Here is a 17,301-nt window from a genome sequence, read left to right on the forward strand (position 1 = left end):
TATGGGAGCACAACATGATTTTGAAATTTATATTTTCAAATGTTTTTCATCAAGAAGAACACTTAAAATCCTTGTTCTGGAGACCATATACACTTTCCCCTCAACCATTCCCATAAGCTAATTATTTTCAGGTCAAAATAAATGAAAAAAGACTTTCCATTTTGGTCAACAAATTCACTTGCAATAAAGTGAGCTAAAAATGGCACGTTTCAGACACCTCCAAATGTAGCAAAATACCCAATTTTATTGACTATTTCCCTAATATTAAAATATGAAGGTCTTTTGGATAAGGGAATTACTGCTTGGAAGCTGAGATTTCAATCAACCTTTTGTTGCAAATCACTGTTGTAAATCAAACGAACAAGAACTGAGTTTTCCATCTCTAAAAATCTTACTAGAGATCTGTGGGATGTTAATCCTGAGGTTGTCCCTAAGGTATTGAACACACTGGTCAGCTAGTAATCTGTAACTGACAAACCAAAATAATAGAATAATTTACACCAAAGAAATCTATTTAAAAACAATAAAAGCCTATGGAGATCCTCAGTATACAAAAATATACAACTAGTGGGCTGGGGCCTGGAGCCTTGAATCCTTGCCATGGAACACCCCCAGATCCCTCAGTAGCCACTGAGATGCTCCACAGAATTATGGGCAGCTCCAGGGAACACAGTTTGAAAACCACTGATTTATTACATTAACACACCCTGCAATTACAAGAATTTACTCTTTAAAAGTAAGATCCGTAAGATTTATGAATAACTAATTTATTTCTACAACATCTAAGTAGAATTTTATTGCTGGAAAGGACATTAGAATATAGTCCAGTGGTTTTCAAATGTTCTATTTCAATTCAGTGGACTCCTCCTTCCTCTCTAGAGAGCACAGTTTGAAAAACCTGTCTATGTCTAACCCCATACCCTGGCCTAACGAAAAGAAAACTGAGGCCTAGAGAAGCTCTCTAACTTGCCTGTGGTCACACTGCCAGTTGGCAAGCACTGAAAAGCCAGAGTCAAGTCTTCTGACAGAGCCCTCTCCGCTCTCCACTAACGCAACTACTCTCATTCTCCACGCACCATTCCAAACTATAACTCTACCCTCCAACCCCCTAAATGCCAATATCACCCTCCATCCTTGCAGTATAAGAACTGACCTCTAGCTTAGAAACTAAAGGCCGTCATGCTTATATAACTACACTTCCTGTCTCTTTAACCTCTAACTACTGCATTCATTACAGGAAGAGACACCCCTCCATTGGCCTCTTCCTACCTTCCTTTAGGACAATATATCCATTTCTGTATCTCTAATTCTTTTACCGTCAAAGCCTTCCCCTAATCTCTAAATAAGCTCCAGAATCCCAGAATCGTTTTTCTCTTAGCTTGCTCCCTCTCTCTGATGAGTTCTCACCTGTCTTTCATTCATTGTCAAACTCGCTGAAAGAGTTAGTTCACACTTGCTTTCCTATTTGCTCAGCTCACAAGTTCTCTTCTACCCACAAAGTCCACCCCCAGGTCATAAATGCAGGAGACTCTTTTCAGGTCTCATCCTAACTTGGGCTGCCAGAGGCACTCTATAGCTTGAAACTCTCATCTTGTAGCTTTTCTATACTGTCTCCTCCCAGTTTTATAGCTACCACTCTAACTGCTACTTCTTGGTCTCTTTACTATTAAACACTGGTTTTCCCCAGGCCTCAGTTCTCTTCCTTTTCTCCTGTCTATGCCTGCTGAACTAAACTGAAATGGACAAGCTCATCTACTCTGAAGTTGTACAGTCCTGTTCAACTCTGACTTTCAAAGCTGTATTTTCACCTATCTACTGATCATCTTCATCCCAGAGCACTTCCACCTCACCGTGTCCCAAATAAAACACATTCTTTCTATCATGAAACCAACTCCTGTGCTCCTTATATTGACTGATGGCAGCACCAAGTTACCAAACTTGGAAAATTCAGTCTCTTTGGAATTCTTGCATCTACAGGGACCAAGCCCTACCAATTTTAACTTGCAAATTTCATTAACTCCAACCCATTCTCTTCATTCCTATAGCCATTGCTCTGATCAGGACCTTCATCTTCCTGGCTCCGGACTACTTTAACAGTCCCTAACTCAGCTCTCTACCCTTAGTTCTCCTCTTATCAATCACTTTCCCACAATGCAACCAGAATTTACTCTCTTTTCTTTTTTTTTTTACATCTTTATTGGAGTATAATGGCTTTACAATGGTGTGCTAGTTTCTGCTTTATAACAAAGTGAATCAGTTATACATATACATACGTCCCCATATCTGACCATATCACACATCTGCTTAAAAATTATCCATCTAGGAAATAAAGTCCAGGCTCCTCTATGGCACTTTATGATCAAATGACATCCAATTTTTTAGTCTCACTTCTTATTGCACCCTTTTCTCCATGTAACGTCACACCACTAATCTGTATTTCTCAAACTTGCCAAGCTCATTCCAATTTCAGGTTCCTTATACTTGCCGGTCTGCCTGGAATATTCTGTTCCCTGATATTCACATGACTTACTCCTTCTCATCATTTAGGACTCACCTTAAAGCTTACCTCTCCATGCCCAAAGCACCAGAAGCTACAGAAACTTTCTGTCCAATTACACTCTAATACTACACCCTATTTTATTGTCTACACAGCACTTCCTACTGCCTGAAATTACCTTGTTTCTTTGTTTACTGTCAGTCTTCCCCACTAGACTGTGGGCTCCACGACTGTTTGGTCTCCACCGTAACACTATACAGCCCAGCTCAATTCCTGGTATAGATCAAGTGCTCAATAAATATTTGTCGAGGGACTGAATGAATGACTGTACTATCACCCCTCTGTGCCTTTATTCCCTCTACTAGCACTCCCATACTTAGCTGTCACCTCCCAAATCCGGAAAGCCTACCTATCGGGGAAGGCCTGGTTCAAATATTGCCTCTTCCCTAATGTCTCTCTAGCCCTCCCGAGCAAGACCAATCACTCCTTTTCCTGTGCCCTAAGAGCCCTTTGTCCATACTGGGGTCATAGCCCCCGCTCTTTAAGTGTCCCCACTCTAAGCCATGAACTGCTTGAGCTCCCTGCCTCAGTCACCTTGTCCTCTTAAGTCACTAATGCTGAAACCCAACAAATATTTGTTGAGCCAATGAGACCTGCGTTTGTATCACAGTTCTAGACCTTGGACAAGCAACTTCTCTAAGGCTCAGTTTCCTTGATAGTAATAATATCAAATCACAGTCATTAATTCACAGGATTCCTGTGCATAAGAAATGAAAAATGGCTCTAAGGCCACAAGCACAATACCCTGGTACACAGTACAAATTAGCTGTTTTCAGTTTTGCTATTATAATTAGGAAAGGTACATACCTAAGGTTGCCATTATCTCGCAGAATCTGCATCAGGTTAAATTTAGGCTCTGGTTCCTGAGTCTCGGTTTTGCAGCACTGTTCACCTTTGTCATTCCATTCAGGAACTTTCATGGCATTTTCTTTGGGTGAATTTTCTACCATAACAGTCAGTGAGGGTGTGTGTTTGGCTTGATTTTCTCCGAGGGACCCTGCAGACTCCTCCTGGGAAGCTTCCTGTTCTTCATCTTCACTGTCTAAGGCAACTTCTTCCTCCTCTTCACTCTCTGTCTCAGTTTTAACATTCATTTCAGCTGGTTGGGTAATCACTAAATGCGAAGAATCACTAATGTTGCTGAAAAAAGGATTAAATTTTCCTCTCTCCCAATACCTTCCTTTTATCTTTTCAGTAAAAACCCACTTCTAAATCAGACCACAAATAATGCACAAAATTAACAACATACACACGTCCCTCTTATATATTCTAAAAGCCTATTAACGATCTTCATTAGAGTTGATGTTTCTCATGGTAATACCAATGGTTCTCTCATAACTTAAGGCAAAAACCCTTTTAGTAGAGTAATCTCTATAGCGTGTTAGAGGTTTTCAGAAGGGCATCTTTCACGGGGGTACAATAAGCAGGGGAATATCTTTCTATCATATGTTTATCCATTATCCTTCTCCTTCACTGCCTTGGAAGGTCTATGAGGACAAGGACCATAGCTTTTTTATTCACCAATGAAACCCCAGTGACTAATGTGCTTGATACAAAAACAAGAGAAGGAGGGAGAAAAAGGAAGTCAATTCGTCAGTGACAAACAGATCTGTAACAAGGGAGATTCTAGGAGAGAAAGAAATTCCCCTTTTTCTGTTCATGTTTAAAATACTTACACAATTCAGCAATGTCAAAGGATGAACTGGACTTCATACCTAATCATGAAAAACCCAAACAATGATGCTCATTGGGTTCCATTGAACTTAAGCTAAGTATCAGGTAGTTAAATGATGCTGTAAGAGTAAAAGCAAAGGCCAAAATGTGTGCACTTCGGATATTCTTCAATACAAATATCACAGAATGGAAGGTTTAAAAACTTATTATCCTTTTGAAACAAGTTTCCGAGGAAAAAGACTATATCAAAAAAAGTAAGCGCATGTGGTCAGAAAGTTCTGATTCATTAAGTGTTAATTAAGAAGCTGATTAAATCGGTCTGACAAGACACAGATCATAGAGCTTGGTGGAAGCTCACCAGCCGGTACCTGGGTATTTTGGCCGCATTGCCCTCAATCTGCCACTCCGTCGTCGACGTTTTCGCACCTCCAGAGACAGGAGCTTCCTCTCATAAAGAGCAGCGTGCAGCTTGGCCCTTGAGTTCATACTCTCTACCTTCAATTCCGGTGCTCCATCAACCACAATTCTATGGGAAAAAACATGGTAGCTAGAGCCTTCAGAAAGTTCTCTCCTTTATTCCAAGGCTAAGTTTGACAGGACTCTGTAATGATGTCAGGCCAGGCATGGTTACTCTAGTGAATTCTAAAATGTTTGAAATGGGAATACTGGAATCTACATCAGAATTTCACTAATGGGCTATCTGAATTTGTTAAATGTTCTGAACGAAAATATATCTGAAGACAATGTTTAAGTATTTTTAAGTATTCAGTAATACTGGCTGACTATTCAGTACAGAGATCATAAAGTGCTACCCAACTATGCCTTAAGAATGACTAGAGATACTGGTTAACACTTTAATTCTCACTAAGCTGGTGATGGCTAGAGGTGTACTTATTATTTTATTTATTCATTATAACTTACTCAGAATTACACAAATATTCCTTTGACATATATAGTATTTAATAAATACAGATTTAGCACAGGTTGAGATGAGAGGAATGGCTGATAATCTGTGAATATGGCAGCACAGAGCTGAATGAGACTCACAGGGAAAGCATCTTCGTGAAAAGTCACCAAGACCTTGGGACGCACCAAGCCTCAAGTGCTCCTACAGGAGGAACGTCCCTTAGAGCGTACTTGGTTACAGGAGGAGCTGGGGAGAGGCGGCAGGGACTCTCCAGGTATTGAGTACAGGTCAGGAGTTAGGGTCAGAGGCACAGACAAGGGAAGGCAGCAGATGCAGGACAACACCAAATTCCATCAGATCACGGATGGGAAATGGGATGAGGAGATGGAATGGCTACAGGTACATTAGGCATTAGATAAAATAAATCATACATTAGGTTAAGTGACAGGAATCAGACCCAATACACACAAGGACCGGGCAAAGTACAGCACAGGCAGAGATAACCAGGTCACAAAAGAGAGACAGGGTTCTCGGTCACTAAGTCAGAAAAGACGTATCCATGTTAGTGTCGGAAAGCAGGCAGCCAACTCTGTATACCCAGAACTCAAGATCTAACTGGTTGGCTCTGAACTCTCTCTCTTGTGAACTCTTCACAACTCAAAGCGTATTCCCTTTGAGGTGGAAATTCATCCTCATTCCTCTGGGAGTTTTCAGTCCCTGAGTATGATGGAAAGGCTGTGTCTTTTGGTCCAGTTAGGACTTTTAGAGATTTCTGGGTGGATGGACTGGATAGTAAGTATTTTGAAGGCCTCCCCTCTAAAGCGGGAAATTGAACCAAGAACTGGGAAGGTCCTGGGGTGCAGAAAAGGGAAGCAAATTAATAAACTTTAAAAATAGTTCAACCCCAGTTTATCATAGTCTCAACAACTGAACATTACCCCCTCACACACACACACAGTTATGAAAATAGATTTTTGGCCAATTAAATAATAAAGAAAATAAAACAAATCTGATATTTTAAAATAACAACTATAAGCTTCTAAGAAACCCTGAACAGACATATAAATCACAACTATTACAAGGAATGGAGGTAGGGAATGCTGGGGAAAGAAACAGAATTATAGTTCTATAGAGGCAAGGCCCACGCTTGTCTTGTTTCTCATTGGGTCAGTGATGCTTATGAGAGTGCTCAGCACGCAGCTGACATACCATAAATACTTCTGAATTAATAAACAATTGAATTCCCCATAAGTTGTAATAGCTTTTATCTATGTCTACTTTATTTCATTTTCTACACTTTTACTATGAAATATTTAAACAAATAGAAAGGTTTAAAGAATTATACAGTGAACATCCATACACCCACTGGCCAGCTTCTACAGTGAATATCTTACTATATTTGTTTCATCACATATATATCCAATCTTCTCTTCTTCTATCCATCCATCAGTCCACTTCATTTTTAAAGCATTTCAAAGTTGCACAAAGACATCAGTGCACTTCACTCCTGAACACTTTAACACTCAAATCATTAGGATCTAGAGTTCAATATTTTATAGGGCTTTGAAAGTTTTTTCTCTTTTCTTTTTTTTGGGGGGGGGGGCGGGGGGAGCTAAAAATGACACACAGTGAAACATCCAAATATTAAATGTCCATATGTCCATCTGATGAGACCTAGAGCTATATGACCCAAACTCTAACATTGCTATCCCCTCAGAAAGTTCTCATGCCCCTTCCCAGTAAATCTCTCCCTCATTCTCCCAAAGGAAACCGTTCTGAATTTTTGCATCACATGTTAGGTTTGCCGGTCCTATAACTTCATAAAGATGGAATAGTATAGTATGAACCCTTTTGTGTTGTCTTTCATTCAGCATGTTTTTGAGATTGATCCATGTTGTGAGTATCAGTGTGGATCCTTTTTTTTGATGAGGATTAGTCCAGTGTATGAATAATCCACAGTTCACCTATTCCCCTATTGTTGGACACCAAAGCTGCTTCTAGTTTTGGAATATTATGAATGAAGCTGCTATGACCATTTTTGTACAAGTCATTTTGTGGTTATGCTTTTCATTTCTTCTGAGTAAAGATCTCAGAGTGGAATTTTCTAGGCTAACAAACTGCCAGACTCTAAAGTGCCTATACCGGGCTTCCCTGGTGGCGCAGTGGTTGAGAGTCCGCCTGCCGATGCAGGGGACGTGGGTTCGGGCCCCGGTCCGCGAAGATCCCACATGCCGCGGAAAGGCTGGGCCCGTGAGCCATGGCCGCTGAGCCTGCGCGTCCGGAGCCTGTGCTCCGCAACGGGAGAGGCCACAACAGTGAGAGGCCCGCGTACCGCAAAAAAAAAAAAAAAAAAAAAAAAGTATTAAAGTGCCTGTACCAGTTTATGCTGCCAGCGACAATTTATCAGAGCTCCATGAGCTCCACATCCTCACTATTTGATGTTGTCAGCCATTTTTTTCCAGTTTTATTGAGGTATAATTGACAAATAAAATTATACGGTATTTAAAGTGTACAATGTAATGATTTGATACAATTTTAGCCATTCTGCTGGATGTTTAGTGGTATCTCATGATTTTAATTTGCAATTCTCTTATAACAAAGGCTGTAAAGCACATTTTCATTAGTATATTGGTTATTCATATATCTTCCTTTTAAAATGTCCAAGCATTTTACCCATTTGTAACTGGGCTGATTGTCTTATAATTATTTAGTTGTAGGAGTTTGTTATATTTTCTATATACAAGTCCTTTGACAGATATGTTTGATGAATATCTTCACTCAGTCTATGGCTTGTCTAGTAATTTTCTTAATAGTGTCTTTATAACAAAAATATTTAATTTTGAGGAAATCAAACTTATCATTTTTTCATTTTTGCTGATTACTTACTGTGTCATGTCTAAAAACTTTTGCCAAGCCCAAAGTCACAAAGATATTTTCCTTACAAAGTTTTAGACTAATAGCTTTTACGTTTATGTCTATGAATCACCTCTAATTTTTGTGGGAGACAGAGGTTGAAGTTCACTTTTTAAAATATAATATTCAGTTCCAGCCCCATTTATTAAAGTTTCCTTTCCCCATTGGATTACTTTAGGCCTTTTGTTTAAAGTCATGCAGGCCTATTTCTGGGCTCTTTATTCTGTTCCATTGATCAATTTGCAACAGTTTTGATTACTATAGTGTTATAATATTTCTTCTTCTAGGTACTCTAGGTCTTCTTCAAGATTACTTTGGATATTCTAAGCTCTTTGCATTTTCATATACATTGAAAAAAAAAGGTCAATTTCTACAAAAAAATCTACTAGAATATTCTTTAGATCAATTTGGGGAGAATGAATACTTACAATATTAAGTCTTCTAATCCATGAAAATGACATATCTCTGCACTTATTTAGATCTTCTTTAATCTCTTAATTTATTTATTAAATTGCATTGCTGTGTGCAGGCTTTCTCTAGTTGCAGCGAGTGGGGGCTACTCTTTGCTGCGGTGCACAGGCTTCTCATCGCGGTGGCTTCTCTTGTTGCAGAGCATGGGCTCTTGGTGCACGGGCTTCAGTAGTTGTGGCGTGTGGGCTCCAGAGTGCGGGCTCAGTAACTGTGGCGCACGGACTTAGCTGCTCCGCGGCATGTGGGATCTTCCCGGACCAGGGCTCGAACCTGTGTCCCCTGCATTGGCAGGCGGATTCTTAACCACTCTGCCACCAGGGAAGTCCTCTTTAAGTAATATTTAGGAGCTTTTAATATATAGGTATTGAGCATATTTTGTTAAATTTACCCCTAAGAATTTCATATTTTCAAAAGCTATTATAAATGGAATTTTAAATTTCATTTTCCATTTACTGCTAGTATACTAAAAAAACAACAGATATTAGTATATTGACCTTGTATCCCAAGACCTTGCTAAGTGCACTTGAATGTTCTTGTAGTTATTCTGTGTATGCCTTATAACTTTCTACTAACCTGATCATGTCATCTAAGAGTAAAGATATTTAACCTCTTCCTTTCTAATCTGTATGCCTTTTACTTCTTTTTCTTCCCCTTGCTTTATTGTACTGCTTAGGACCTCTAGTATAAAGGGAATACAAGTGGTGAAAGCAGACATCTTGCCTTATCACTAATCATAGGGTAACCCTCATTATGTCAGTATGACGTTAGAAGTAGGTTTTTCATAGAAGGCCTTTATCAGACTGAAGAATTTCTCTTCTATGCCTGATGTGTAAGAGTTTTTCTCATAAACATGTGGTGAATTTCATCAATTTAACACACATGGGTTTTTCTTTTTTTTTTTTCAGCAATAAAATGATGATCTGGTTTTTTCCCCTTTATTTAACATGGTGAATTATATTGACTAATTTTCAAATGTTAAATCAACCTTGCATTACTGGGGAAAATCTCACTTTAGTCATCTGTATTATCCTTTTCATATACTGATGGATTCTATTTGCTAATATTCTTTTAAGAAATTCTGTATCTATGTTCATGTAGATATTAGCCTATAATTTTTTAAAATGTCTTTGTCAGGTTTTCATGTCATACTTTTCTGGCATCATAAAATGAATTGGGAAGTATCCTTGCCTATGGTTTTGAAAGAGTTTGCGTAAGACTGGTGTATATCCTTCCTCAAATGTTGATACAATTCACCAGTGAAACTACCTGGAGTTTGCTTTGTAGGAAAGTTTTTGATTACAAATTCAATATTCTGATTAAGTATTGCAGCTCTATTTACAATAGCCAGGACATGGAAGCAACCTAAGTGTCCATCATCGGATGAATGGATAAAGAAGATGTGGCACATATATACAATGGAATATAACACAGCCATAAAAAGAAACGAAATTCAGATATTTGTAGTGAGGTGGATGGACCTAGAGTCTGTCATACAGAGTGAAGTAAGTCAGAAAGAGAAAAACAAATACCGTATGCTAACACATATATATGGAATCTAAGAAAAAAAAAAGTCATGAAGAACGTAGGGGTAAGACGGGAATAAAGACACAGACCTACTAGAGAATGGACTTGAGGATATGGGGAGGGGGAAGGGTAAGCTGTGACAAAGTGAGAGAGTGGCATGGACATATATACACTACCAAACATAAAATAGATAGCTAGTGGGAAGCCGCCGCATAGCACAGGGAGATCAGCTCGGTGGTTTGTGACCACCTAGAGAGGTGAGATAGGGAGGGTGGGAGGGAGGGAGACACAAGAGGGAAGAGATATGGGAACATATGTATATGTATAACTGATTCACTTTGTTATAAAGCAGAAACTAACACACCACTGTAAAGCAATTATACTCCAATAAAGATGTTTAAAAAATAAATAAATAAAAATAAAGCTATAAGTCACACCCATCACACACCACCACCAAACAGTACTTTAGCTGCATCCCACACATTTTAATGTTATATTTTTATTATTGTTCAGTTCAAAATGTTTTGAATTTTCCTTATGATTTCTTCCTTGATCCATGTATTATTTAGAAGCGTGTTGTTTAATTCCCAAATATTTGTTATTGATTTCTAATATCATTGTAGTCAAAGGACACACTCTGTATGATTTTAATCCTTTCAAACGTATTAAGACTTGTTTCATGCTCCAGCATAAGGTTTGTTATATGCCACCTTTTATTTGCTTATACCTCTATACCACCAGAAAACCCATAATGATGGCAATATAAATTGTCCTAAAGAAAGGACAAAACCCACTGATCTTTAAATATTCTGGTTGTTTAAGTATTTTTTTCTAATTTCCAAATTGATAGTAGTATACTCTAGGAAGTATATTCCTTGACTAGTAACTGGAGAAAATCTATAAACTAAGCATGACTTTCATTTGGAAACAAGCTACAAAACTTGATTTCTCTCAGTTTTCCCTACACTAAATGGCAATCATATTTTCCTTCTTTAAATAAGGATTAGATTTATGCTTCAAAAGATTTGGAAGAGAAAACCAAGTTTATCTTTTTTTTTTTTTTGCGGTACGCGGGCCTCTCACTGTTGTGGCCTCTCCTGTTGCGGAGCACAGGCTCCGGACGTGCAGGCTCAGCGGCCATAGCTCACGGGCCTAGCCGCTCCGCTGCATGTGGGATCTTCCCGGACTGGGGCACGAACCCGTGCCCCCTGCATTGGCAGGTGGACCCTCAACCACTGCACCACCAGGGAAGCCCTTATCTTAATTTTTATTTTATTTATTTATTTATTTTTTGCGGTACGCGGGCCTCTTACTCTCGTGGCCTCTCCCGTTGCGGAGCACAGGCTACGGACGTGCAGGCTCAGCAGCCATGGCTCACGGGCCTAGCCGCTCCGCGGCACGTGGGATCTTTCCGCACCGGGGCACGAACTCGTGTCCCCTGCATTGGCAGGTGGACTCTCAACCACTGTGCCACCAGGGAAGCCCCCCTTATCTTAATTTTTAAATGTAAAACAAAAAGCTAGCTATAGGAGGTTTCTTTCTTATTGTCATTTTGCTTTGTACAGAGAAATAGCACAAAGGGGATTTACATAATCTCTCAAACCAGAAGATGTGTAATTAGGGTTAAGAGTTTTTGTTCTAGTTGCAGTCTTCAGTTGCGCAAGGCCATCCCAGCGGTTCTTCTAAGACCTTTCTCTCCTCTGCCAAAATTAAGAGCCACAGGTATTTTTCACACTTTTAGTTCCAAGGCAAAGTGGAAGCAACTCTGGTCAGTCCCATAAGGTGCAAAGCTGTATGCCCCAGGTATGTCAAGGCCAAAACATAACCTTTTCTTTGAATTTAGCATGAGACAGGTCTTGAAATCTCATTAATACTTTGGGCTCTCTCACATAGCCAAACAAGAATACTATTATTATCACTGAAATGACATATTGTAGTTATAAAATTATAAATCCCAAACTTAGTTTGTAAAAAGTTGCCACAGAATAGTGCTTCAATAGAAAACATTTTTATGTTACTATTTAAGCTGAGTCGAACTGAAATGGTTATATAAAGTATCATGCTTAGCCTGTGTATGGTCACATATTATGCACATAGAAAAGAACTTCTCAACTTTCAAAAATCAGTTACCGTGTTCTTCCTGTCAATAAGCTTCTTCTTGGGTTTCCCCTACAGAATTAGAAAGGACAAGTGGGTTAGAGCACTACACAGATACTCATTCTCTCCTGAGTTCACACACACACACACACTTCTGAGATTTGTACTACAGAAATTCAACACAGAATTATGCCAGGGAAGGCATCTTGGGGTAGAAGCAGACAGATGAACTGAGAACATGCTCAGAAAAGAACAGAGTACCATAACCTTTAGGGAGGATCAATAAAAAACAAAAGGAAGAGGACAAATGAATTCTAGAGGAAATTTCTAACAATTACTTGCATTTGTGTATCTCGCCACAAATCTAATCACACTTATTCTTCACAACAACTGTTGAGCCCCGTTTATAAAAAGGAGCAGGATAAGACCATTTTGTGACATGCCCAATGTCAGAGCTTTAAAGGGTTTAATGTTGAACCTATTAACTTTGATCTCAGACTCCAGTGTTCTTTCTACTTGCACTGAACTGTATTAGGGAAAGAAGCCAATCTCAATTCTCATGGGGTTCAAAAAAGATGCTCATGAGAAATAGATTTTCCATAATTAAAAAAATCTCTTTAAAAAAGAGATGTTCTTCATTGTCTCTAACTAGAGTTGGGGTCTAACCACAGGAAGTAAGTACCATTCAGGTTTAAACTGGCTTTTGTTTTTCATTCAAATTCCTTTCACTTGATCCTCTCTTTTTTTAAAAACATTTCCCCAGTTTTATTTGTACTCATTTGTGAGTGTGTGTACTTAGTTCTGTATAATTTTATCACTGTGTAGGTTCATGTATCCACAGACAAGATACTGAACAATCCTATCACCATAAGGACCCCCTATGTTGCCCTTTTATAACCTAACCTCTGGCTTCCTTTAATCTGTTCTCCATTCTAAAATTTTATCCTTTCAAAATTGTTATATAAATGGAATCATACAACATGTAACCTATGATATTGGTTTATTAAAAAGGAGATGGATGCAATCAATACCAAGATCTTCTATCTATAGAAAAATCAAGTGAAAAATTTGTCTCCACCGAAACATTTTATCTTTTCCTTCCCGTGTCTTCTATCTGTGCCAGTGTCCTAATACTGTCAACTTATCATCAGAAATTATTTTAACTTTTATTGTTTTAACTTTTTTATCAGATAATGGTTTGCACCAGTAATTCGCAATCATGGCTTCACATTATAATCACCTGAGCAGCTTTTAGTAAGTACAAGACTTCAGTCTGGGAAGGGCTAGGGCACAAATATGGTGTTACTAACATGCAGCCAGGGTTAAAATTACTGTCATGCTGTGAGACAGTAGGTATGACACTGTTTGCCAGGGCAGGGTGGGTAAGTGGGGGATGAGTCGGGGAGGGCAGAGAAGGCAGACAAAATGAACCAATTATGAAATGAAATGATTAGAGAATTAGCTTGAAAGTAGTTCTGACAGTAACGCAACAGGATTTGCAAGAGAGAACACATCCGTTCAGGTTGAAGAGAACAGATTTAATGGAGGATGTTAGGGCTTGCAACAAACACAATTTCATTTTTTTAAGGCATGTTTGTGTGTGTGTGCCTACCACGTGGTAGGTTCTTGATACTGACAAAGATGAACATAACAAAGTACCTACTCTTTAAAGCCAACTTGAAACTAGACAGAGTAGTTAGTAAACAGACAATTATAATACAATATGTACAATATGGGAATCTAAATCAGAAGGAGGGATAAGAAGGGCGGGGAGAACTTCCTTCTAGTCTAGGTAAGAAGATGAAGGCCATGGCTAGAATAAGAATTCAGGATAAACTGAAGGCCACTCCAAGGGAATGTATGGGAATTCCAAGGGAATGTGAGGATAAAGAGGCATGAAAGAGCAGTAGATACGGTCTGATTGGCCATGGGTTGGTATTGAAAAGCGGAGATTAGGCTAAAAAGATAGGCAAGAGCAAATCAGGAGGGCCTTTCTTTGCTAAACAGGGAAATTCATGTTTTTTGAATCAAAGTTTTTAGAATGCTTTATAAGCAGGAGTTGTTACTGCAGCCTTAAGAGAGAAGTCAGGGAAGGCACCAATTTGGATGGGAAAAAAGATTAATCCTCTATCTGAAGTTTAGCATCATATACATGTAGGGGACCGTCCACAGTAGTATAAGTGCGATTTTTTTTAACATCTTTATTGGCGTATAATTGCTTTACAATGGTGTGTTAGTTTCTGCTTTATTACAAAGTGAATCAGTTATACATATACATATGTCCCCTTATCTCTTCCCTCTTGCGTCTCCCTCCCTCCCACCCTCCCTATCCCACCCCTCTAGGTGGTCACAAAGCACTGAGCTGATCTCCCTGTGCTATGCGGCTGCTTCCCACTAGCTATCTATTTTACCTTTGGTAGTGTATATATGTCCATGCCACTCTCTCACTTTGTCCCAGCTTACCCTTCCCCCTCCCCAGGTCCTCAAGTCCATTCTCTACGTCTGTGTCTTTATATAAGTGGGGTTTTGCTACCAAAAGAAATAACACGTTTTTTCATATTACTTTAGAGCTGTTCCAGGGTCACAAAATATTGCCAACACTTATCACACTTTTTAAATTATGGTAGTTATTAGACCCACTGCTATTAACACATCATTGAATGTGTTAATAGAGAAGCACATATGTCATTACATCTCAAATCTTTTTAATTGCTATGCTCCCCCCTAAAAGAATGCTTCCTAATTTTGGTGGTGGTTCCCAGATTGCCTGTTCCACCTTCCTTCTACCTCATGGGAAGATCAACTGCAGAAAGATCTAGCCTCAAGCATAGAGTCCATGTCAGTTCAGAAACAGACTGACACAACCTTTGAGGAAACTCATGCAAACTACCAATCCTAAGCAAACAGTCCATTACTTATAAATATGACTGGACAATCAAAAATCACCAGATATTTCAGGAAATATAATAGCATAAACTAGAAAGAATGAGATGAACAAATAGAAGTAATCCAGAAGAATTAAACATAGTGCAAAAAATAGAAAGGAACTTTAAATAAAGTAATTATGATAGTCAGAGAGATGTAAAAAGATATTTGTAATACTGTGATTTATAGTGAGAAACCTATATTTGGTCTTCATCCCTGTTTCTGGCACAGAGCTCCTAAAACCCTTGAAATGTTTAAGTGATGAGTGGTAGAGGAGTTTTTTGTCATGCTAATGAGGTGACTTTCAGAAAGCCCTTGGATCAGCTAAGGATGGAGGGCTGGTCACCAGAGGAACCAACCCTGTGATGAGAGGGTTGAAACTTTCAGTCCCATCCCCCTGAGCTCCTGGGAGGGGAGAGGGGCTAGAGATAGAGTTCAATTACCAATGGTTGATGATTTAATCAATCGTGCTCATGTAAGGGGGCCTCCATAAAAACCCAGGAGTATGGGGTTCAGAGAGCTTCCGGGTTGGTAATGTGGGGAGAATGGTGTACCTGGAGAGGGCATGAAGCTCCGTACCCTTTCCCTATACCTTGCCCTGTGCGTCTTTTCCATCCGGTTGTTCATGAGTTATATCCTTTTATAATAAACTGGTGATCTAATGAGTTAAATGTTTTTCTGAGTTCTGTGAGCCGCTCTAGCAAATTAGTAGCACCCAAGGAAGGGGTTGTGGGAAGCTCTGATAGACAGCCAGTAGGTAGAAGTAAAGGTAACAACCTGGGCCTGTGACGAGCATCTGAAGTTATGGGGGTGGAATCTTGTAGGACTGAACGCTTAAACTGTGGAATCTGATGCTAATCTCCAGGTAGACAGTAACAGAATTGAACTGAATTCTCGGACAACAGAAGGGTGCAACTGCTTGGTGCTGTAGGGGAAACACCCTACCTCCTCCACATTGGAATTGGTACCAGAACAAATTTAATATTATATCCATAAACTATGAAAACTAGTCAGAAAGCAAAAATAGTTCTTGGATGTTAAAATCATACTTGCCAAAATAAAAAAAAGTAGATCAAACAATCCTCTTCTGTGCTGGTACTGAGTAACAAAATAGGTAAGGCTGAAGATCAATTGAGAATTTTAGAAGACAAAGTTCAAGAAATCTCCAAGAATTTAAAGCTAAGAGACAATGAGATCAAAAGTATGAGAAAAAGGTAAAGAAATACAGAGGATAGAGCAAAAGATCCAAATTTCATCTAACAGAAGTTCCACAAGGAGAGGAAAGACAGGATAAGGGGAATATTTCCCACAGTTAATAGACTTAAATCTCCAGACTGAAAGGATTCATCCACTGCAAAAGCAAAATAATGAAAAGTAACACGCCAGAACACACCTCGGTATAATGTCTGAAAAGTAAAGATAAAGAAGCCTTGTAAAATCTTCCAGGGAGGAGGTAGGGGGTGGGGCACTGGGACCAGGTTATATATAAAGAATTGAGCTTCTATGTCTTCCAAGTAAATCTCAAGATCTCTTTCGTTAGAAGCTACACAGTGTAATTACTCAATGGTAATAACCACAAATTTACAGAGAGAAACTGGAAATCCCATATAGATCCTGAGAGTGGATAATGAAATTACAAGAAATGGCTGGAATCTGGGTATCTATTTTTAAGAATCCCACAAAAAAAGCACACATACCTTGAAAATAATGCAGATTTCTTTAAATAACTAAGGTTCCTTGTTAGTCAATTACTGAACTGTACTGTAATGCAGTTATGTCTCAGGGGCAACAAAAGTATGTGGGACTAAGCAGTCCCTGACTGCTGTGCTAGTTGAATTCCAATGTCTGCTTTCCATCATTTCTCCCCTATTTTCCCTTGTATTGAGGTTATCAGTTGTCATTTCTTACAACTCTCACTGTATTTATTTTGTGAATTACCACCCCTCCACCTTTTCTAATCTGATCCTTCTAATCTCGTCTAGTCTAGAAAAACAGATAACCATGTCTGTTAAAATTGCGTCGGAAAGTAAAAAGGCACTGAGTAAAGTCCGTCCTTTAAGAAGGACAAGTTTTAGGGTATGTGTTAAGATTGCTTAAAGATCTTTACGGTTTAATTTTGTAGCATCTGGAAATATTACAAAGTGCTGAGAGTTAACGAATTCTGAAAAAATGAGGTTTTATATTGTGTTTTCCGTAAGGCTCTTTCTATCAGATATTACTGAAGACTTTTATA

General features: G+C 38.9%; 1 protein-coding gene across 16 annotated transcripts in view; it reads right to left on the minus strand.

The window, feature by feature from the left end:
* Positions 1–17,301, minus strand: part of TTLL5 (tubulin tyrosine ligase like 5) — a 306,516-nt gene that overhangs the window by 191,052 nt on the left and 98,163 nt on the right. For 11 of the 16 annotated variants that reach the window (XM_067729894.1, XM_067729917.1, XM_067729906.1 and 8 more), the window contains 3 exons: positions 12,177–12,215; positions 4,600–4,757; positions 3,365–3,671 (listed from right to left, as the gene is read on the minus strand). In XM_067729894.1, the coding sequence (XP_067585995.1) occupies positions 3,365–3,671; positions 4,600–4,757; positions 12,177–12,215 (504 nt within the window). The remainder of the gene's footprint in view (positions 1–3,364; positions 3,672–4,599; positions 4,758–12,176; positions 12,216–17,301) is intronic. The other 5 variants (XM_067729939.1, XM_067729909.1, XM_067729985.1 and 2 more) reach the window with 2 other exon arrangements.

This window comes from Pseudorca crassidens, chromosome 1 (assembly GCF_039906515.1).
Source record: "Pseudorca crassidens isolate mPseCra1 chromosome 1, mPseCra1.hap1, whole genome shotgun sequence".
Lineage (NCBI taxonomy): Eukaryota > Metazoa > Chordata > Mammalia > Artiodactyla > Delphinidae > Pseudorca > Pseudorca crassidens.